Genomic DNA, 24716 nt, shown 5'->3' on the forward strand with positions numbered 1-24716 from the left:
TTCAGTGTTTCATGAAGTATTTGAAAATCATGTTTTAAAAATTTGTCAACTGGCAAAACATGTCCTACTGCTGTCAAAAAAAAAGTATATCATTTTCAGGGCTGCTGAGAGCCAAGGTGCCCTAGTTCGTTTGGTCGCCGAGTCCCTTCCCCTGCTAAAACTTACAAAATTTATACTACTCCGATTAAGAACCGGGTTCCCTTACGGGAAGGGCCCCTAGTTTACGACTAGGCTGACATGGACTCTAGTCGGCCCTGATCACTTTCCCATTTTAAAACTAACTGATGTGTGCATCACATGATTTCCTTTTACGCCAATTTAATGATAATAGTGCCTTGGAGTAAACAAGGAAACACTAAATATTTTCACCCCTAGTTTCTTGCAAACCAAAGCAACAAAACGTTTTACAGATTTATTTCCCCACTATTAGCAATTTTAATGTGATTTAGTGATTAAATCTTTAAATATCACCAACATTGGTCGGCTTAAAACCAGATTTAAAAATTTAAGAAAAAGTCGCCAAGTTGGCGACAAAACTTGTCCAAGTATCGCCAAGTGTTCGCCAAATTATAACACCACTTGAGTCAACATTGAAATTAATAATGATTTCCCCAAAAAAGGGTGTAAAAGACCCCCTTAGGAACATTCGAATACAACCAAAAGGGAAAGTGCACACAACTAGACCCCACTAGGAGTCTACGTACCAACTTTCAACTTTCTAAGACATACCGTTTCTGAGTTATGCGTGATACATACGTACATACACACATACATACGTACATACGGAAGTCACGAGAAAATTCGTTGTAATTAATTTGTGGATCGTCAAAATGGATATTTCGGGTGTCTGTACGTTCCTAAGCATATATCCACGCGTGGTCGGGTCGAAAAAAAACTCAACATTCATTTGGGGGTGAATAAAATGGAAATTAAGGCCGATTTGTGAGTGAAAATTTTTTCGCGAATACAATACTTCCTTTTTTGTAAAAGGAAGTAAAAAGATCATTTTACGTAGTTATAAAGATTAGAAATTATGATAATAATCAACATTTTTTTATGCTTGGATTGCAGTTCCAGTTTTAAAATGAAGAAAATTACGGCATCAGGAGAAAATGAAACAGGAGATAAATGTATAAATGAAGACTTGACTGCCACCAGATTTGTACGGTAGTTTCTTTTCATGAGCCATGCCAGGAATGCCTGGGCTGTCTGGGTGAAACTAGACGAGTCTGGGTGAGCTCTGATCACAAGACCACATGAGACTAAAATACACTGGCCTCAATAAATTAAGGTACAACCGTTTTTTTTTTTATTTTTTTAAATTTTATTTTATTTTTTTTTGCGTCTAATTTGCAAATGAATAAATGTAGAAACAAAAAATTTGGCGGGTATGTGCATTAGGTAGTTTTTTTATTGAATACATCACAGAAATTTGTATAAGTGTATTGCTGAAACGATTTATAGCAAAAAAAGCAATCTTTGCAGAAAAGTCCATTCTTGAAGGAAACAGAACATCACAATGTTGTGTAGTAAAATGTCATAGAAGCAATACAAAAGTGGATTATAGTAAGGAATGTGTCCCACTCCCCCCCCCCCCAACTTAAATGCATTGGCGGCACCGATTTTCCATGCTGTTTATTAAGTTTTCGGACAGTGGAATAGGAAGCGAACACCAGACACAGAGTAAGCTTTGTTCCAGCTAATGTAACGACTTTGAAGGAGGATTTAAAGCAGCAACCTCTCCTGGGAAGATAGTCCCAAAAATGTTCTATCGGATTCCGTTCCGGAAATCGAGCTGGCCAATTCATTCGTTCCAAACCGTGGTCCTCAAGATACTCCTTAACAATCCGAGCTCGGTGAAGTCGTGCATTACCGTCCATCAAAATAAAGTCATTACTAATAGCATCAGCATATGGGTGGACATATGCATCAAGACTCTCATCCCGATAGCTCAGACAAGTCAGAGTTCTTCCATGGAACACATGGTTTCTATTGTGTTGTTCCCTCCAAATCAGTAGACGCCCTGAATCACTCTCCAATGTTAATCTGAACTCGTCTGTGAACAGCACAGAAGCCGGGTCCAGGAAACATGTTTTCTTGCCCAGCATAAGAGGATCCTTCGCTGAGGTCCGTTGAGGGGAACACACGCAACTGGTCGTCTTGCATAGAGACCTGCATTTTGAAGACGATTTCGCACCGTAGTAGCAGAGATTCTTCTTCCTGATGATACAAAATGGTCTGCAACAAGCTGCGGCACAGTAGTGGTTCTTCTCCTTCGAACCGAAAGAACTAGAAAACGGTCTTCTGCAGGTATTAAAGCTCGTGGTCGACCTAGAACAGGTCTTCTGGACATAGAATCTTCGGATTGGTATTGATCCTAAAGTCGCTGAACAACACTACGAGACACATTGAGACTCTAGCGGCATCAGCCTACGAGAATCCCATTTCCATCCATCCTACTGCCCGAAACCTTAACGAATCGGGTAAACGACATCTCTGAGACATTTTCTAAACTCTATTGACTATTGTCACCGAAAAAGTCAACAACAGTTGAAAATCAACACAACTTACACACAAAAGACGAAAGCTTGATATTTACATACTTTTGTCCAGGGCTGCGGAGTCAGAAGGAAAATGGCCGACTCCGACCCCGACTCCGATTCCTGGATTTTGAAACGCCCGACTGAAACTTCGACTCCGACTCTGAAATTTTTTTAATTGTATTTTTTCAACTTCCTCTCTCCCTTCAGGGGAAGGGGGAAAACCTCTGAACAGAGATTAAAATATTAATTCCTTTTTATGAAAATTTCGCATTTTCTTTTTTATTGTAAACCCAAGACACATACAACGTTAGAAATTCAATGTAAAAATCAAATTTTCCAATAGTTACGAGTTAAAAAGGGAGATGACTTAAAAATCCCTTTTAAAAAAATTGAAAAAGATTACCTGTAATCCCCCCCTTTAATGTCTGATAAATAGATATTAAACAAATCGTGTGCTTTCAATTTTTGAAAGTTGTAACTTGAGAGAAAAAAAGCTTTTTTTCTAAATCCAAGTTCTTGAAAGGGGGTGGTTTGCCCAGGAGACACCCATCTGGTCGATGACACCCAAAGGTAATTTCAGAGTTTATAAAAAATATAAATATTTTAAGTCTGAAAATTTTCGTGAATATATTTTAAATTATATTTTATCAATAAAGTTTCAACGAAAATAGGGCTCATATACATCAGGAGCTAATTTTACACAAAATGCGGCGATATACAAGTTTGTACGAATAGCTTTTACTATACCTATATTTCTTCTTCGCTAAATTTTTAATTTAAATTTTATTGGCTGCTTTAGAATTAACCTTAATATGAAGATTTTAAGATTAATTGTTGTAATCAAGAAATCATTTACACTTATTTTGTTCCATACTTTTTAGTGAGAACCAAGCTTATAGAAATAGTCTTAATAAAGAAAAAAACATTAAATTATTTCATCGGATCTTTTGGATTCGTGCTTTCGCTCCAGAACTTCTTTGAATTTGCCGATCACTCTTAAAAACTTCAAACTTAGCTACGGGCTTTTTGAATTTGCCGATCACTCTTAAAAACTTCAAACTTAGCTACGGGCTTTGACTTACTAATTTGTTACGTTTCTTTTACTATTTTATAACTGAGATCGAACAAAACACTATATTTCTATTTTTATTTTAAAGTGATTACTTGAAAATGTTAGGCAACAAAACCGTTTGCTGACAATTGCTATTAGTTAAATTAAAAAGCAAGCAAAGTAGGGGACGGCTACAGAAAGTTCGGTAATCACTCAAGCTATACTCAATTCACCGAGAGCTGATAGAGGAAGTAAACAAAGAGGGTTACTACTTTCATGGCTTATTCGCCCGATTGGCAATGTTGTTCGCATTGAAAGCGCGGACATTTCGCTTATCTGATTGGCGCTGTTTTCAATCATCCCAGCGCCAAGCAGACAGCGGTAACACCAATTGTCACGTTGCTTTGTTTACGTCCACTATCAGCTCTCGCTAAATGGACTATAGCTGATTGCCATAATGGCAGTTATTTTCTCATTAGTATCTTCTTATACATGCAATCGAACCAATTGGTTGTCAGTTTTTAAAAAATGCAAGGAGAGTCACTGAAAAGGAAAGAAAAAAAGAAGCCCGGAGTCGGAGTCGGCATGTTTTCTAACAACTCCGACTCCGACTCCTTTAACCCAAAATCAGTCCGACTCCGACTCCACAGCCCTGCTTTTGTCTCACTCAAAAAAAAAGATGCGTTCTTTTCTATAAAATAAATGTGTTAGTTATCGTTTTTCTATAAATGGTTTTAGAGTTCGTTATTATCATTCATGAAAACTATACATTTTATTGTTACTGCCATTTTTTTAAGAAGAGTTTCGAAAAACATGTTGTACCTTTACTTTTTAAGGCCAGTGCATTATAACTGATAAGTATGTTCCTTGCGGTCAATACTAAAACTCGTTTAATCGAGTAAAAATAAATGTATACTTTTTTTTTTAAGTTCGACAAAAAATAGTTTATCTTACCAGCATCAGACTCAGATTCCATGCTAGAAAATACGGAGCACTGTAAATCGCCCAGAGAAGCGAAAACAGGAGTACCCTCGGGAATACCGTACCAGGCACAGGGCATGCGCCCCACGATACTCCCCGCAGTCGTCACTTCCGGTAACAAATGCAGAGGAAATCCTCCTTCCTTCAACCTAGAGAAATCAATGACGTTTCTGAACATCATTATTAATTAGGTGTCATCATATTTGGTATTGTCCGTTTGTCAGGAGAAGGCACTTAGCCACGCCTCCTCGAACGCAGAGTTCCATTTTACGCGGGGGTGATCGGCAATCAATCCAAGCGCTTCTAAGGGAGACAACCAGACAGCCTTAATTTGGGCTTGCTTTTTAATGTGCAAAAAAGTGTTACTGTCCTTTACATCACTTGCTTCATTTGTCTGTTGTCATTTTAGTTATTCTTACATTTTAAAAACTGCTGCTTTTACAACAAAATGCTATGATCCGAATATACCTTCTCTCGAAAACAGCAAAATAGAATCATCGGATACCACGTGACGAGGGAGGAGTCAAGTGCCTTCTTGTGAAAAACGGACAATAGTCTCACGCAGTACGTGATCTACTTACATAGTGAGCTCGGCATTTCTAGGTGGCGCGACTGAAGCGTCACATGGAAATATACTGACTTCCGTGGCGCCATCTAGAAACAAAGTAGCTAACTACACAGTCGAATAACCTATTAACACCAGTTATTTTTACAAGGCAAGGAAATGCTTTATATGTTAAAACTGATAAATTCATAGAAGTGATGTTTTTTAAGTTTTAGTTAATTTGGAAGGTTTCCACATTTATTCCTTTAACGGAATTCTGGTAATCCCAATGCTTTAAAAACGCAAAAGCAATGTTAAAACCCACAAATAATGCATTGATAAAGAGCTATTGATTTGAGTGGCTCCTGGTAAACGCAAAACGTCTGTCTGCAATATTGTTTGCAATTTGATACAGCAAAGTTTCTTTTTCATTCGTTGTTTATGCACAAAGGTAAATATTTTACTACATAAACTCAGTACAAAACTTCAAGGCAAAAGAAAACTAGCTAGGAAGCAGCAAACTAAGTGGAATTGACATAAAAGGTTATTAAATCTAACAGTAGCAGAACAAGTTATTTCAAATGTACAACACTGCAAAAGAAATGTCGTTAGCTATATTTATGTTAGAATATTTTTATACCTAACCAAGAGTGAAAGTAGTATACAAAAATACATTTTATATGCTCCTTCAAAAAAAGAAAAATGCTCCGTTTGATTGCAAAGATATTTTTTGTTGCTTCGACTGGACATCAATAAGTGAAGTGAAGTGAAGGGGAAAAAAACAAGCATCACGCAAACAGATACTAATATTTTTCCAATGGCCCGCATGGAAAGAATCCAAGTTGTAGGTGTTGCAAAAGGAGTAGGGAATCGATGAAATAACTGAGTTTCTGACTTGCACAAGATACTTGAATATTCAAGGCAGTTCGCAAAGCTCGTAACAGCACAATTTAAGACTAGAGGCCAATACGGAGGCAGTGTGGAATAATTTGCAAACACACCACAGTATACAATTTACTTTAAGACACTTAATTAAAAAGTCAATCTATGTACGTTTTGAAAAACTTGGGGATATATTTCGAAAAAAGTACTTAAACACAGAGTGAAACAAAACACTTACATTAAACAAATCGTTTGAGCTACAGGGTTTTTTTTTTTTTTTTTTTTTTTTTGCTTGTTCCACGAACAAATATTTCTTTAAAAAGTGGGTAAGGTTCGAACACATAATGATGTTATATCTTTATTAATAATAAAGCTGAAAGTCTGGATCTCTGTCTGTCTGGATCTCTGTGATGCGCATTGCGCCTAAACCGTTCGGCCGATTTTCATGAAATTTGGCACAAAGTTAGTTTGTAGCATGGGGGTGTGCACCTTGAAGCGATTTTTCTAAAATTCGATTTTGTTCTTTTTTTATTCCAATTTTAAGAACATTTTCCCGAGCAAAATTATCGTAAGATGGACGAGTAAATTACCAAACTATCATAACGTGGAACCATAACATGGGCAAGTCAATTGGCGAGAAATTCCCCATACATTATTTGTAAATACACAGGCGAACCAAAAGACATTTTAATTTTTCTATTACGGGCAAAGCCGTGCGGGTATATATATATATATATATATATATATATATATATATATATATATATATATATATATATATATATATATATATATATATATATATATATATATATATATATATATTTCTTTTTTTTTTTCGTTGTTCATTTCAGATCGAATAATCTCAACTAAAGTAACAAAATCAATGATTCCTGAAATTTTTTCATCGACTTGTATTAAAAAATGATCCGTTTTAAGATCGCAATTTTTTATTTATTTATTTATTTTGGTTAAAGGTTTTTTTTTTTTTTTTTTTTGGCGTTTACGACCTTTTACAATCCCTAAGTCCCGGAAAAATAATTGCATCAGGCGACAGAATAATAAATGAACTAAATCTTGTATGAGTTCTTACATTTGCATCCATTTAGTTATAATTGCCTACATTTGTATTGTATTTAAAAATTTGTAAAATATTTCCTTTTTTCCTATGCTCATACTTTTCTATTAAAAAAAATATATCCAGTAAATTTTGTTGTTTTGTAGAGTATGATAATTTTTCAATGTGACATCACGATTTTACGAGAAAACGCGAACGAAAAACAGCGTCACGGGTCACAAGGAGAAAGAGAGAGTAAGATGAATTGTGACACTTTGTGACAAAAGGGTCGAGGGGGTAGAAAATGATGAAAAAAGAATAACAATTTGAATTCTGAAATTTTGAATTCGAATTATGTTTATCGCAATCACGAGCTGCGACAGGACCCTACTCATTGGAGTTTTGTTTCCAGAAACAGCTCCCCCCCCCCCCAAGTCTGCTTCTCCTCTTGAGGGGTTACGTGTGTATAGTTGTGCATGTGTAGGCTTGTGTGTGTGCGTAGAGCTGTGTGAATGCACGTGTTTGTGTAATGGCGAGTGTGTTTGTGTGACTGTGTATGTGTGTAAGTGTGTATGTGCATCAGCGTGCGTATGTGTAGGACATGGACGCCACCGACCAAGAGAAGCGGATTCCGGGGGACATTGCTCAGGACCGGGGGAACCGCGCCTAAAGAGGACGGTGGGGCTGAAAAAGGAAACCGAACGTCAAGTGAAAACAATTAGACATCGTGATTGCTCAAAAAAAAAAAAGTGTGGCATCATTTATGGAAAGCCTCAAACTGCAGCATTGACTAATCGCGACAAAAAAAGTGTTTTGGCGAGCGAAGAGGTAGACGAACGTAAGCTGAAACTGAAGTCAAGAGTGATTTTTTTTTTCTTTTTCGGTCGATGGCGATAAGGGGAAATTGAAAGGTGTCTAGAGAACTGGCATTTGCAGTTAATTATAACCGTCGTTTCGATCTCTGGGCCTGCGTCGCTCGCTAGCACCATCATCCTTAACAAAAAGGGAGGAAAAGCGCTTTGGAGACATTAGATTATTTTAATCAGAGACTGTTTCGTCATTCGCGTTCTTTTTCTCCGCGAAATAAAACAATCTGGATAATGAATCGTGGGGGAGCTCAAATTCAATGTAATTTTTCAAGTGCACAAGAAAGTACAAAATTCATGTTGAAGCTGTTTTTGACAGACTGAAACTTTCTCAATCAAGGATTGCTTTATGAATTAGCACTAGCGCAGCCACTAATACCTTCCTGGGGGGGTTTTGGGCAAAAATAACTTCTGGAGCGGGTTTTTTACTCAATAATACATTCTAGAGGGGTTTTTTTTTTTTTTTTTTTTGATCAAAAATGCCTTCTGTTTATTTTTTTTTTAAATCAAAAATACCTTTTGAAAGGGGATCTCTAAATCAAAACAGCCCTTTCACATACATAAACTACTGTATTAGAACTTGCATTTATGTTTAAACCAATGCCTCTGGGGGGTGTTTTCACTCCTAAAACCCCTCTTCACTGCGCCACCTTGAAGTAGTAACACATGCAAAACAGTTTTACACGAGTCAGGTGGGGATTTAGAGGGGTGGGGGGTCATGATCAGGGGCGAACTGGCAACCCCAACTCGCCCAGACCTCTTATTTAAACCCAAAAACGACAGTTATGATACCCGCCCCCTTCCAATCCACACACACCTCCCAGAAACGACCCCTCCAAAAACAGAACTAGCCTTTGATGCTAGTACTGTCCGTTCTCGAAAGCAAAGACTACCACTCAGAACAGATTCCAATTCAAAAAGGGGTGACAGGTTGAGGATGAGCACTTACCGCTCGCACTAGTGGTCTTTGGAAACGTTATTTTGCACCTTTTTCGTCCGGGTTTCCCTCCCTATTTTGATAAAATCACAGCAGACCTGACGCATGCGCAAATTGGTGCTAAGTCTCGGCTTAGGAGAACGAACAGTAGATTCGAAACTTGCAAGAATTATCCACTTCTCCACCATCAGAATTAACGCATTAAATCGAAACGATTTTTGTAGAATAATCTACAACTATATTCAATATACCAACAGCTCGGTTATGACATCCACAGACTGCAGTTTCGTGTTTGTTATAGACTCATCAGGTCTGGAATAGTCAATAATCAAGTTGGAATATAAGTTCTGCAATTAATTTTTTTTTAAAGATTATCCACCAGTCATTAAGATTTACACTTCAATTGCTCGTAGATTCAGGAATTTTCTCAAATCTGTTGTATTTTTACCCATACGTCGTACGCGTTAGTCTCATGAAGTTTTGGTTGGCGATGAGAACCAAACTTTTGGTTCCAAATCAAGTAAACCAACACGTCACTGAGAGGGGAGAAAATGAAACAAAATAACTTCTGCACTATCAGTCACTGGGGATAATGGACTGCAATACCACCCACATCGATTTTTATCTCACCCATAAATACCTACCCGGACTACCCCCATTTTGATGGATCTGTGTATTTTATGCATAAGGGGAGGGGTAGAGGAGGGGCAGTACACCGCATCCATGCTGGTTATTCCCAGCAATAGCATCCATCATTGCGGAAGACCCACTTTATACTCGACTAAGAAGGAAAGAACTTGTTGGAAAAGCGGAATATTCTCAGAAGGGATGGGGATTGAGCATCTCTCTCTCCTTCTGAGGACACTCTCTGGGCATTTAGTGATTTGTCACCCGCAGTAACATGAGAAGCATTTGATGTTTATCTCTTTTCCCACAGCATAAAATGTTGAATTATGGGGTTGTTTCCTTCGGTCAAAAGTTCCTTCTTTTAGTCACTGAAATTGATAAAATAAGCAAAAAAAAAAAAAAAAAAAAATGGAGCGAGAGAAAAAAAATTTCATTTCCCCCAACGCTTGATTTTTAATTAATTCTTTAAAATGTCCGATTTTGAAAATATGGTGTGGTCTTTACGACGTCACAAATGATGTACTTTGGTGCATCTGTCTACCGCGTTTCTACGTTACGATAATCAAGAAGCGAATAAAATATTGCGCTCTACCCTTGCTGTTAACCATATCGTTGCCAGTACACGTGAGTAAAGATTCGAATTAAATATTGGGCTCTGTGGATGGCATTTCATCATTAGTGATGTCATTGGCAGAAGCGTAAACAATGAAAGCGCACCGATTAAAATATTTTTTTTTTTAATTTTTTAACTTAGTCAAATTATTTAAAAACTGGTCAGATCCTATGTTTTTAAGCATGCTCTTTCAGAAAAAAAATACTTTTAAAATTTTGGAAACGACCCCATTCAAGAGCCCCGAAAAGCACTCTAAACAGACTCCTGGTGACTTAGAAATATTTGGCTTCCCTTATTGGAGGAATGAACTATGTTTAAAGTGGCATCATATATCCCACAATGCAAGAATTTAAATTGTAAATATGAATAAGGATAATTTGTTCTTATTATAGCTGTGCCACGGAGAGATGGTGGATGAGCTGGAATTGGACACGGAACTTTTCGTTTTGCAATGGGTAGGGTCAGCGAAAATGCTCAAGCAGTAAAGTTTTTACTGCTCGCGCGATCGTACTTACTACAAAATGTAGAGTTCCGTTTCTGCTTCCACTTCATCTGCCATCTCTCCATGGTCAAGCTTTAGCTTTTATTATATTGCTCTGTCATTGGTGGGTGGGATAAGCTTTTTCAATTGTAGCCAAAACCAAAAATGAATAACATCAAACTGCATTTTACGGTTAAACGTCAGCAAGCAATGGGTTTCATATATATATATATATATATATATATAAGCTTTTGAAACACTCTTTTAAAAAAATAGATTTTCGAGGCTTTCCTTGATTGTAAAGTATTAATCAGTTCAAAGGCGTTTTTAAAAGCTTTTTTTCACCATATACTTGTTAGTCATTTCTTTTACATGGAAAGATTATCGATATAAGAAAGGAAGCTAGCTTATTCCTTCAACTTTTTAAATGTGCACAAAGCAGATTCGCGGATATTAGTGATTTCAATATGCATTATGTCACCGAACAAAATTTAAAATAAACAATATTTATGAAGGAGGTGATTTATTGCTATAGCTTTAAATCACTTTAGATCAGGATTTCCCAAACTTTTCCGCCAGTGGACCCTTTTCATTGACAATATTCAGTGCGGACCCCTGTCATTAGAAAGAATATGTACTACAGTCGAAACTTCATGTATCGAACTTCCACATATCGAAATTTTCTATGCATCGAAATCCCAGCAAATTTCTATGTTCATTACGTAGAAAAATTGTTCCTATATATCGAAAAAATCTTTATATATCAAAAATATTTTCGAGACATTCGTGGATTTTTTTTTCCACTGTAAACTGTTTTTTTTCATGAAAGATGAAGGTTAGGGGGACAAAACTATGTTCACTGAAGGTTGCTACAAAACTCATAAGGAATCTGGGGTTGAGGGGTGTGTGTAGATAGGTCGTTGTTCCGTTCTGGAGTTCTTAAATTCCCTCAAGTTATTTCCAATCTTAGTTGTTACAAATAACACTGTAAAATCAGTTTCCAGTTATCCCTTTTGTCTGTTGATTATCATTCCTAGTCTTATTTTAGCTTCAGTAAAAATCATTCAAGTTAAGTAGATTGATTTTTTACTTTTCTCTCAATTATTTTGTCAAAAGAGAAACCCTCTAATTTTGCGGATCAAGTTGAACTGTCGAAGAATGAAGATGTATGAAGGCGCAAAAATGTAATTTCTGTTAATTTTTTAATTATTAACCTTCATTTAATCCGATGCTCATATTGATTAGAAAGTGGGTTTCATACACGAAAATTAGGTTTAATTTTAATGTTTTAGGAGATTGTTATGATAAAATAAAATCGTTTCTATATATCGAAATTTCTATATATCGAATTTTTCCCCCGACAATTTGCTACTTACATTTCAACAGACTGCGTGGCTTTGTCGAAACAGAAAACGGTGTGACCACCAGTGAATGATCCGGCAGCATTTTTCATCTTGTGATATGTTGGGAAGTAGTGCTGAAAGAGCCATGAAAATCTAAACTACCCCCTCCCTTCCCCCTCCGCCTTACTACTGTTAAGTGATAAGCCACATTTTAATTTTCAACGAAAGATATTTAGAGCTGTTGTACCACGATTAATGAAGGAGGGCTATAAATGTTTAACTAAGATTAAATACACAAGCGATATCTTTTTGAAAGATATTTTTAAAAGAACACATGTGTTGTGAACGGTGTTCACATATTTTACCAAGTAAAGAGCTCTTTGAAGGCTCCACATTATTTTTCTTTAAAAAATCATTCAATACAGGAAGACACTTCACTTTTTCTCGACAGATTCAGACCAAAATGGATTTTATTTTTTTAAAGCACGTCCCCTTCATTTTCGTGAATAATATCTGATAACAACAAAAGTTTGGCCAATCTCCATCATTGAAAATGTTAGGCAGTTCGGCATTGTGTTTCAATAAAAGACCTAAGATGTAAATCCAGCAATCGTGAAAAGTTTTTCCCACGAGATAACCACCTCACTTCTGTAAAAAGAAGTACAAAATGATGAAGGCTTTCTAAATTCGTCACATAGTTTGTGAAAAATCATAAATTCAATAGCCTTGGTTCGAGAGTGTGACCAACTATTCCTTTCATGAAGCCCTGACTATTTTTGCACCCTTCTGATGGAATCTTGTGTAATTTTCAAACCCTAGATGAAATTATTTTATCAGTTTCCAACGAAAATTTCCTTTTTTTTTAGCCATTTAAAGGAAGGTTTTCATTGAATGAACGCTCATGTTTTCGAGATAGCGGCGATTATCGCGATCGCGTATCCCCTCCCCCCCTTTCCCCGAAAAGGATTTCCTTCTGGCATATAAAAAAAGGCGTCTTTGGAGTTTGGAGCCTTTTGAAAGTGGTGTTTGTTTTATTTTACAATTGCATTTATAAAACACTATACAGGAACCAATAACACTACAGGCAAAAAAAATTTCAAGTTCGTTTCCATATGAAAATCTAAACTACCCCCTCTATCCCCCCTCCGCCTTACTACTGTTAAGTGATAAGCCACATTCGAATTTTCAATGAAAGATATTTAGAGCTGTTGTACCACGATAAATGAAGGAGGGATATAAATTTTTAGCTGAGATTAAATACACAAACGATATCTGTTTTGAGATATTTTTAAAAGAACGCATGTTGTGAATTTACGAAGATAAAATCATCTTTTTAAGACTTGTTCATGAAGAATATTTATGACTCTATTTGGTTAAGATCGTAAACCTCTGGGGAAAAAAAATAAAGTCTAAAATTGAAAAGAATTTTATTCGTTCATAACTTGAAGAATTTTAATCTTCAAGTTTTCATGTTTAACGCAAAACTTTTTTTTTTAACTTTAATTTCATTATGCTGTGGCTCAGCTACGTTGATTGGTCAATAGCAAGTCAAGTGAAATAAGTAAAGATATTACTTTCTCTCTAAAACATACACTATAGTTGTAAGAACGACCAAAAAGTCAAACTAACTTCAGAATTATTTAAGAAGAAAATCATTTTTGCCAGTTTCATCTTCAAAGGAGTAGTATAATTAACGGATTTGGAGGAGAAACTTATCGTGCATTTGAAATTTTGGTACCAATCGAACGGGCGCATTTTTCTACTTAATAAGATAATAAGATGGAATTCGTTTATAACTTCTAGATGAGTTACAACGGGTCAAAGTAAATTATTTCGAGTTCGAAAAGGTTTTCCATGAAAATCAATAACTAGAACGCCAGTCCCCCCCCTCCCCCCCCCCCTTTTTTTTTTTGCTTTTACTTTGTTTCTTTTTATTTTCCAATAGACGATAATTAAGATCACTTTGATGAAGTTTTAACCTTCTCATTAATTATATTTTTAGTTATATATGTCATTTAATATAACACTTGTACACCGTTCCTATATTTCGAGTAATTAAACTGATTATTTAATGCATTGCAGATTTTTGCAACGATTATTGTCAGCAATTTCTGACACCTTCATTGGATATCATCCACAAATAATTTACTACATAAAGCTCAATTCAGACATAATCTATTTCTCAAGCCGACTTCCTGCCAGAATCGTGATCACGGCAAATTCTTGGCAACACAAACCCCGTTCACGCATGTTTGACACTTCATCAGACGGTCACGCAAACGCGGCTTCGTGAATTAACACGCTAAATATATTCGTCGGCTTGAAAAATGATTCCTGTGGCTGCGGAACAAACGCGAAGGGAATTTTAAACTGCATCATCTTCGACTGAGCCGTTTGTCTTGTGGGGAAATGCAATTCGTTTCAGATGTCCACTAATTTTAACATTAGACACATTTGTAAAGGAGGAAATAAGCAACAATTAAAAAAGATTTGCTAACAGATGGTGTATCACGGGGTTCTTTCAGAATTTCGCAGTCCATTAGCGATGTTATTATACTCCGTTCACGGAAAAGTTAGGCCGAAAGTAAACAAACAGGTTACCAGAAGGTTTGCTACAACGCCAATTTTAAGGATTTTCCACATTTTTTTTTTTTTTTTTAAGTTAACCTATTGTATTCACATTTGCCGTCTGCTTACACTAAATTGTGATTGACGTCGCCTAATGGCGCATTTTTTTTTTGGGGGGGGGGGGTTAACTTCTAGTCTATCCTTTTCGTGAGCGCAGTATAATTCGAAGATTTTCAATCATCGATAGAGTTTGGTATCGATGGAAAACCCAGTCGATGTCGTGAAATGAAGAAATTTTGAAACTCCACATGCTTCGTTCGCATCATGATTTTTCTTTACCCTTCAAACACTGCAAATTTTAAACTTGAGTTTCGAAACACCGATAAATTATATTATTTTACGTTCCTATAATTGTGAAAAAAGATTTTTAAAAATGTGTACGTAGATAGAGATGGGAACGATCGGGAAAAAAACGGAAATTTTTGGCGGAAAAAGTTTTTTTCCGAAAGAAGTTCATTTTAACTCGGGAAATATTGAGAATTCTTATATTTCTGGCAAAAATGATGCATTTTAAATTTTAATAAATATTTATTATTATTATTCATTTTTTTATTTATTATTATGCATTTATTTTAAATATTTTTAAAGTGAGAAAATGGTTAAATTGCCAGAAAATTAGAACTAAATCCAGCGAAACCATAAAATGCTACGTTTATCAGCTAATCACATAAGAGATAAAGTCTTAATCCTGTAATTTATAGAGTTTGCATTCGAGTGAGGATCGGATGTTGGCAAACAATGCGGTCCAGGACCCCCCCCCCCCCCCCCCCCCCCCCCCCCCGCCGTTCAAAGAGCAAACAATTTCTTCCGCTTTCAAGGACAATTCTAATCTACTTAAGTCGGAATTACGTATATCTCTCCCTCTTCTGATAAGAATACAGTAGCACTTGTATTGATTGAGCAAACAGTGGAGGGAAAACCACTTTGAATGTTAGGAAGTTAAACATGGATAGGCACTTAGCTTAGAATTGCAGGTGAACCGAATCTTCGACAGTGATTAAATATGCGTAATCGGAGTAGTGGTGCAAATGTAATCCGCATAAAATCACCCTAAATACGGTGGCTACAGAAAATGCAAAATAAAGATCCCTGACTTTTCTCTGATCACGTTCACCATATTTCCCTGATTGACATCACCAGCTCAGTCATTCCAGCTGAGGACTGCAGTTTCGTGCTTAAAAGCACTCATCAGCCGGCATACGAAGTGACTGAGCTGGAAGTGGAAAACCTCTTAAGGAAGTCAAGAGTGCCAAACAAACTGGTAGCTAATATAAAAACAAACAGCTAGCTAATGTATTTGATGTATTTCTGCCTTAGCAGTGGCTATAGGGCGGTAACTTACTGATAATACCTGCCTTGCCTTCAATCTTCGAGTTGAACTACCAGTTTGTTTGGCACTCTTGGCTTCCTTAAGAGGTTTACTACTTCCTATGTCGGGCTGATGAGTGCTAATAAGCACGAAACTGCAGTCCTCGGCTGGAATGACTGAGCTTGCGGTGTATTTCATGTATTTCTGCATTAGCCCTGGTTATAGGGGTTGTAACTTGGTGAAAAAAAAAAAGTTCTCTCTTCTATTTGCCTCAACTTAAATTGTAGTTGTATGTTCAAAAAAAAATGCAGTATTATAAACCGTCAGATGTTTTTAAAGATTGCATAAATTAAAAAAAAAAATTAGTGCCTTTATTGTTTAGAAACTGCAAAAACATACAAAGAGAATTCCATTCGTTTAAAAAAATGTTGCAACTGTAGACAAGATGTAGGAAATAAAAAAGTTTTGCCGCTATAGTCACCTCTCAGAAATTTTAAGGTTAAATTAAAGGTTATTTAATGAACTGGTACTGTAATCCAACTGCATTAAGTTACTTGGGTTTTTTTAGTTGTTTCCTTGATTGTTTCAGAACTAAGGACGGATAGAAGGGAGATCGCCTCCCTTGAGGGACCCTGTACCGATATTTTTTTCGAATTGAAGTTCTAAATCGTAAGTGTAGATCATCTTTGATGAGGTTAAGGAAGGAAATGGGATTCAAATAGGAACTTTTTGGAAATGAAGTTTCAAAAAAGCAATTTTAGACGATGTTAGTAGGAGGCGTATCGGGGCGTTTCCCGGACATTTCGCAAGATTTAAGTCTTACAGACGCAACTGTAAACTTCTCAGGTAGCGTTAGAGGAAAAAATGAGTTCAGTAAATTTCATCCGGTAATTTTTCGAAACTGAAGTTTCAAAAAACGTCACTTTAGATTGATGATAGAGGGAGGAAGTTTCGAATGATGTTCGAAAACTTAATTTTAGAATATCTCTTTCAACGGAAAAGGAAAGGAATAGATTTGGGGACCTCCTTCGAGAACTCTATATTTTAGTTGTTTTAGATAAAAATGCAGTGGCAGTCTCCCCTCGCCCCCCAAGCAATATTATAAACCCAAGTTATATTATAAACGGTAAATTGAAAAATCAACTGCCCCCTCCTGGATCCGACCTTGTTCAGAACTTAAAATGAATTACTTTTCCAGTTTATTTGCCTCAACAAAATGGAATAAGATTTCAGTTTTAAATTTGCTAAACAATTAATAACAGACCAAATGAACAATGAAGTTTCAATTCATTTGAGCCAAAGTCGTCATATTTTGCGTGGTAGAGGAGTGTTAGTTTTTTTTTTTTTTTTTTTTATAATATATACTAGCTGCGTCGCTCGGCTTTACACGGTCTATTTCGAAAATAAAAGTTGTATCAAGTGACGCGTGTTCAACAATCACGCTTGAAAAAAAAGTCAATAAAATTCCGGCTGATTCCGGAAAAAGAACCAAAAAGGAAACATTTTAAAAATCTTCCGATTACAGGAAAAACCTCAAAACAAAACTCAGAATTTTCTTTGTTCATATTCGAGAAAAAAAATGGCAACAGATCTTTCTTCTCAATGATTTTCTTAACGCTACAAATTTCAATAAAAGTTTTGTTACGGAAAGTTGAGATGAAGCACTGAATAATAATTTGAATGGAGGAAAGCCTTCGAAAAATAGGGATTTTATGTCGAAACCTTAGTGTCCTAATGAATAGTTTTTAATTGATATCTCCGCTAATTATTATTGGAGGATTATGTTAAATCGCCAAACATAAAGAAGAGAAAATTACGAATCCATCGATACCTGGTTCAATGGTCAGTTCACTGGCGTTCGGTAGAAGTACATCGGACATACATACATAGGTACATACGCTCAGTTTTTAATTATATAACATACATTATACAATAAAACCTCATTAATACGGATCCTATTAAACCGGACTTAGCTTAATCCGGACAGTCAATTAGATGTACAAACTACATAAATAAAAGGCGAGTTATCGCAATAATGTATTTTTGAGGCCGTACTGAGTATTTTTGTAATTTTCTCTTAAGTAGTTTTACATTTCGTTTTCCTTAATTCAAAATGGAATTTTTACAGTGTACAGTAGCTTCTTTATGTGCCTTGATCAATTTATAGGTCATTTTGTTCAATCCGTCGTTTCATTAATTCGGATCCCCTATTAGTCCGAATTAATGAAATTCCACTGTAGTTAATGAGGAATCAAGTTCTGTGCCGTATGAAAACACAAATAGACAAAAAAATGAGGAAACTTCAAGCAGTCTTCAAAATGGCCGCCGTGATCTTTCACTTTAAACTATTTAATAAATGACAGAATTGAAGTTTTGAGTTCCTGCCAGGGAGTGTCACGGGAGGGAGGAAGGGGGGGAAGCAAATTTGAAAGACAAGAGACGTCAGAATTCTTCCCGCTATTTTCTCTTCATTAATGTTCCGTCTCACTTTGAAACGCAGCCAAATTTTCATTTCTATTCCGCCTAAAACAAATGCCACTTAACATTTGTTTCTTACTCATTCACCATTTCGCTTGAGTTACACATGAATGTTACATTGCTGTATGTAATAAAACCACACATGTTATACACATCAAAATTAAAGTTTTCTCAACTTCTTTCGTTGCTTTAATGCACCAAACCTTTTAACACTCAATCAAACTTTAAATATTAACATTCTAAAATAAATTACTATAACACGAAAAAAGTTTTAAGGCTGCAAATTAGTTAGGGGAAAAATGAAGGGAAATGATTGTTTTAGTTTATTCAATAACACTGAAAATAAGTCATCAACAAAAGGAATATACTTCACATAAAAATTAAACAGTTCTCCCTGCGTATGAAATATAGAAAACCTATTGTTCAGCCACGACAAGTTGAGCTATGGCGTATGAGGATTTAGTTTTAGTGTGTTCGTTTTATTCGGTTCAGTGGTAAAGGAATTTTACAACACATTTGAAGTCATTCATCATAGAATAAACGATGTGATAATCGACCGATGCCGAGGAGCCGTGAACTCAAAGTGAACGTCAATTACATTAAATATTAAGGGAAATACACATAAAAAGACCAAGCTTTGTTTTTCCTTTCGACTCAAATGTGACATTCATTGACGAGCAACGGTAAGTATTTTCTCATCCTATTGTTTATGGTTTGATGAGTTTAATGATGGAACGCTTGAGCTTAGGAAATTTTGAGACGAAAAGAGTTATTTGGGAACTGTAATTTCAAAAATATGAGAACAATAAAAATACCCAATAAAAGTTATACCCTTTTTTTCCGTAATGGGGTGGGTTTTTTCAGGCAAAAGTACTACTATTAGTCATCGAAATGGATAGAATGAGCAAAAAAAATTATATGAATCCAGAAAATACTTTCATTTTCCTAGCAGTTTTTTTTTATTTTTTTTTTTTTTTTAAATGTCCGATTTTTCAAACAAGGCGTGGTCTTGATGACGTCACAAATGATGAAATTTCGATCATCTTTCTACTACGTTTCCACGTTAAGATAATCAAGCAGCGAATTAAAATTGCGTTCTACGCTTGCTATCAACTAGATCGTTGCCAATGTACGTGAGTAAAGATGCGAATTAAATTTTTTTCTGTAAATGAAAACATTGAATGGCATTTCATCATTTGTGATGTCACAAGACAGAAGTGTAAATGATGAAAGCGCATCGATTTAAGTAATTTTTTTTAAATATTAAAGTTAAATAAATTACTTAAAAAATGGTCAGATCCTATGTTTTTAAGCATGCTCTTTTAGAGAAAAATACTTTTAAAATTTTGGAAATGACCCCATTGTTAAAATTAAATAAGCTAAAAGCACTCATTTTTGCGAGCCGTAATTTTCGTGAAAATGAAGAAATGTGTAATTTTGCGAGGAGAAAATTTCGTGAATTTTGTACGAAAAAAATTTAATAATGCCTAAAAAAAAATATTTCGCGAGGCTTGAATTTTCACGATTACTAAGGGTTTCCAAAAATTAAAGCCTTGCAAAAAAAAGTGTTTTTACAGTTGCTACCGATTTTATCACGACGATTAGAAAGTCGCTTAATTATTTAGTTTTTAAGAATTTTCAGTGCATTGAAAACAGTTCTCCGAAAAATTACTGAAGTACCGTAAACGCGTGCTATTTAGGCCCAGATTTTGGAAATTTTCTCATTTTTCTCAATAGTTTTACAATTATTTATATTTTCAAGCTGTGGAAACGTTTTTTACACATCTAGGGTTCTTTTAATTTAATTTTTTGGAGACTGATCACTTTGTTTCAAAGTGTCATCACCCTTTTTCATTATTTTTTATTTGGGCCTATGTTACCCTTACGTCTGGGTTACTTTGGCCCTAAGTAGTTTTCTCTACTTAAAACCATTGTAGAACGAACTAGAACCAAAGAAAGATGTGAGTTCATAGAGAAAAATATTTATTTGAAAGAAAAATACATTTCGCAAGAAGTTTGAGTCACACATATTAGTTTTAAGGAAAAATAAAGTTTGTTTTTAAAAATGTATGCATACCTTCATAAAATACACCGCCAGCTCAGTTATTCCATCCGAGGACTGCAGTTTCGTGCTTTTTAGCACTAATTGCCCGGAATAGGAAGCAACTGAGCTGGAGGCGGAAAACCTCTTAAAGGAGCCAGGAGAGCCAAACAAATTGGTAGCTTTCGATTCCGAGTCACAACTGACTACAACTGTATTTATGTCGAGGACTGCATACTAAGTGCCTTGCCTCCATTATTTTTTTTATACCGATAGATGGCAGCACCATCACCGGATCGAACAGTTAATGAGAATTTAGAACTAGACCAGGAGCTAATAGCTACCTGGTGCTAGCACCCCCAGAGGTATCGTTTCACTTGGAGGACATTGAGACCACGAGCATATTTAACGTCGCCCAGTCCCCTTTAATGACGACGGTGGGTTTTTGACCATTGAGGTTCGAACTCAGGACCCTCCGGCCCCGAATCCGACACTCTACCGATCGGGCTACCACGGCCCGAAATTGGTAGCTAATGTAGAATTAGCACACCAGACGAGTGACCGCTGCAATGGTGCGGTTCAACTGCTCTCTAACAGATTCTGTCAAAATATGTTTAAAAATTGCTTCCTGAAAGTTTACAGAGAACGTTGAATCTTTTCCTCAATTTGGGCCAAAGAAGTACCTTAGGGTCAAAGCAGCCTGCGCTTACGGTACTGTTCGTGATTTCGTGCGTTGCTAAGATGTGTGAAAACTTCACTGATCCCAATGTTCAAACCAAAAGGCCAAAGAAGTACCTTAGGGTCAAAGCAGCCTGCGCTTACGGTACTGTTCGTGATTTCGTGTGTTGCTAAGATGTGTGAAAACTTCACTGATCCCAATGTTCAAACCACTAGGGCTCCCCAGGGCCTAACCCAGAAACTTACTAACACAGACAATCGGATGTTCCAGGTACATCCTGCCCGAAACTCATAATTCAATATAGTAGATTACGCTTAGTGGAATAGCCGATTAGCCGCGAAAAAGTATTTTAATAAGCGGGACACTCCATTATCCCTAGTCAAAATGACAAATTACAATGGTTTGGTACATAGAAAATTTATTACATTAAGCGGGATATTCTTTTACCCGATATTCCAACAAGCGGGCTTGACTGTAATTCTAAAGAGTGTCCCAAAATTAACGCAATATTTGAATTTGCCGCCATTTTTGCAATAAATGGTTGGCAACCCTGAAAAAAGAACAATTTGACAGCTGAGAGTTTAGGGTAATCAAAAATGGAGCGTTATACGATACAATAACGCGCTTTCATTATTGAACAATTGTTTCAAAAATAATGAAAGTTGAGGCTGGTCAAGCAGTTACTGTTATTGGCGCTCGGTATCGCAACACGGTGATGCACGGGTGGTTGTGGGCTTGTTGACATAGACCTTTGAATTCAAATAACCCCATAAGAAGAAATTTAAAAATGTTAAATCACACGATCTAGGGTGCCAATTCTGATCACCGAAATGAGAGAGTAAGCGACCATGAAATGCCTTATGCAGTAATTGAAAAGTTTCACTCTCTCTAGCTGTATGGTACAATAACACCCCATTTTTACTAATCCTAAACTCTCTACTGTCAAATTGTTCTTTTTTCATGGCTGCCAACAATTTATGGAAAAAATGGTGGCAAATTCAAATCTTGCGTTAATTTTGGGACACCCTTTATTTGCACAAAATTCTTACTTTTCGGTGTTCCACGTCCTGGTCTCCGTATCGAAGTAGCCCCATCCTGCCGCGTTCTGTGCGGACATGACCGGCCGCTGCAGGCCACAGATCATAGCCACCACCAGGTCCTGCACAGTACCGGCCGTGTCGTACTGGGCGATCAAGTCCGGCTTGTTCCTCTGCAGCCAGAAGATGGTGGCACAACCGTGGCCTGTACTCAGTCGCAGGTGTGAGTCGGGTTCGGGAAGGGACGCCAGGAATTCGGAACTGCACCTACCATCCTGCCACGTGTACAGGACGCTCACTTCCTCTGTTTCGTACCTAGGGTGAGAGAGAGAGATCAGTCACAAAAGTAATAGCAATGTCCACTTCCAAGGTGAGCTTAAAAGTCATGAGGGAAAAAATCATTTTTACCACTCTCATCCTTTTATTTGGTTCCATTTACTATTAAAAAATACATAAAAAGTTAGAAAAATGTATTGAAATATTTAGAGGTTCAGGTAGTTCAATGGCCTAAAAGTTAAGAAGTTGAAGTTGAAGTTGAATAAGAGTCTTCAGACTCCAGGTTGATGAGAGGACTGCGTGAAAAACGCCTTGCCTCTGTAAAGTTAAGAAATGATCTCAAAAATTAAGAATGGTTGAAGTGTGTTAGAAACTAATGAAGTGTTGTTAGAAACGTATTTAATAAATACGCATTGATTAAACATATTACATCCACTGACTTAAACAATTTTATATTAAATCAATACTACATTGCTTTTTGCAAAAAATTAAGTCTTCTTTCTGCTATCAAGACACACTTGTGGATGATTTTCAGCAACTTGCAACTGTAAGAGCAGCTGAGTTTCACCATGGATTATTTTCCCACTAAATCAGGGTTTCCCAACCTGAGGGTCGCGACCTCCAAGGGGGTCACGATATTACCCCTATATTTAAAAATATATTATTGCATAGTTGAAAAATTAAAAGAAAAAGGGTAAAAATAGCATCATTTTAATTTAGAGTAGCATCAGTTTTTGAACGCAATGGCGAATCCAGGAGAAGAGCTGTGGGGCTACAGCAACCCCTCCTCCTCTCATGCCAGAGTACCTGATCACAGAACATCCTCTACGATATTCAGTAAGTTACCGCCCTATAGCCAGGGATAAGGCAAAAATACGTGAAATACACCGCCAGCTCAGTCATTTCCAGCCGAGGACTGCAGTTTCGTGCTTATTAGCACTCATCAGCCTGGCATAGGAAAGTGACTGAGCTGGAGATGGAAAACCTCTTAAGGAAGCCAAGAGTGCCAAACAAACTGGTAGCTAATAAAGGTAGCTAATACTGGTAGCTAAAAGCTTTGGTTTGCGCTAATTCTTTATTAGCTACCAGTTTGTTTGGCACTCTTGGCTTCCTTAAGAGGTTTTCCATCTCCAGCTCAATCACTTTCCTATGCCGGGCTGATGAGTGCTAATAAGCACGAAACTGCAGTCCTCGGCTGGAAATGACTGAGCTGGCGGTGTATTTCACGCATCCTCTACGATTATCATAAGCTTTGGTTTAGGGACTTCAATCTCTAAATTTCCACACCAGAGTCCCTAATCCTCCCTCTAACATTATCCAAAATCTTCTAAACTTCCATTTCGAATAGTTTCTGGGAGATTGTCTAAACCCAAACCCTTATCCTGAAAAGTGTGCTGCAGTTGCGTTTTTAAAGTCCCTTTTTTTTAAATAATCCGGGGAAGAGCTCTGAACCTCTTCCCGTCCTCGAACTTAGTCAAATAAAAAATAGCCAAGAATTTTCAGGGTTTTAATTTCGATAAAATCCAGGGGAATGCCTGCCGTCGCTCTTCACGTAATTACAGATTACATAAAATTTCGTTTTTAGGGCTTAACTTTCAAAAAAAGTTCCGAGTGAGGGTCTCCAAATATTTCCCCTTGCCATCAAAGGTAACTTACGATTCTGTTTTTTAGACTCAAGTTTCAAAAAAAACTTTTGGGAGTACAACGAGATCCTCTTTCCCATACACATCCATTAAACTCGTCTAAAATTTCGTTCTTGGAAAATCAATTCCTAAAAAACTCCGGGGGGGGGGAGGAGGGAGAGAGGCTCCGAATCCAAACCTTCTTCCTAATGTTTACTAAGATGGCCTATAATTGCGTTTTTAGAATCTCAAACTCAAAAATTTTCCGGGGAAAGGTCGCCCGAACCTCTTTTCTTCCTTAAATTTCAACAAAGATGGTCCACAACTGAGCTTATTTAGGACATACCATTTTCATCTTTGGAAAGTTAGAGAGCATCCTTATCCAATTCCCCTCCCCTATCGTTAAAAATCGTTTAAAACTTCATTTTTAGGCTTTGAGAAATTTTAAAAGCAAGTTTCCGAGCTTAAATCGTTCATAAAAGTCCCTGAACTTCTCCAAACAACACCAAAGATCGTGTAAACTGCAATTTTAGATCTACAATTTCGAGCAATTTCCGAGGGAGGACCATCGCGAATGTTACACTTACGACTGTGGATTCGTATTGTTAATTTTCTTTCTTTATTTCAGTTGTTGAAACTTCTAGTAAGATATCTTGAATGTAAACTAGATTTGTTTTTCATTAAATGAAAAACAAATTAACATAACATGTTAATTTGTGAA

The 24716-nt window shown here is 36.6% G+C and overlaps 1 protein-coding gene across 1 annotated transcript in view; it reads right to left on the reverse strand.

Annotated features, from left to right (window-relative positions):
• Positions 1-24716, reverse strand: part of LOC129234463 (sedoheptulokinase-like) — a 45558-nt gene that overhangs the window by 16189 nt on the left and 4653 nt on the right. The window contains exons 2-3 of the mRNA XM_054868464.1: positions 22110-22412; positions 4549-4724 (exon numbers count right to left, since the gene is read on the reverse strand). Of these exons, the coding sequence (XP_054724439.1) occupies positions 4549-4724; positions 22110-22412 (479 nt within the window). The remainder of the gene's footprint in view (positions 1-4548; positions 4725-22109; positions 22413-24716) is intronic.

This window comes from Uloborus diversus, chromosome 1, assembly GCF_026930045.1.
Source record: "Uloborus diversus isolate 005 chromosome 1, Udiv.v.3.1, whole genome shotgun sequence".
In the NCBI taxonomy this organism is placed as follows: domain Eukaryota; kingdom Metazoa; phylum Arthropoda; class Arachnida; order Araneae; family Uloboridae; genus Uloborus; species Uloborus diversus.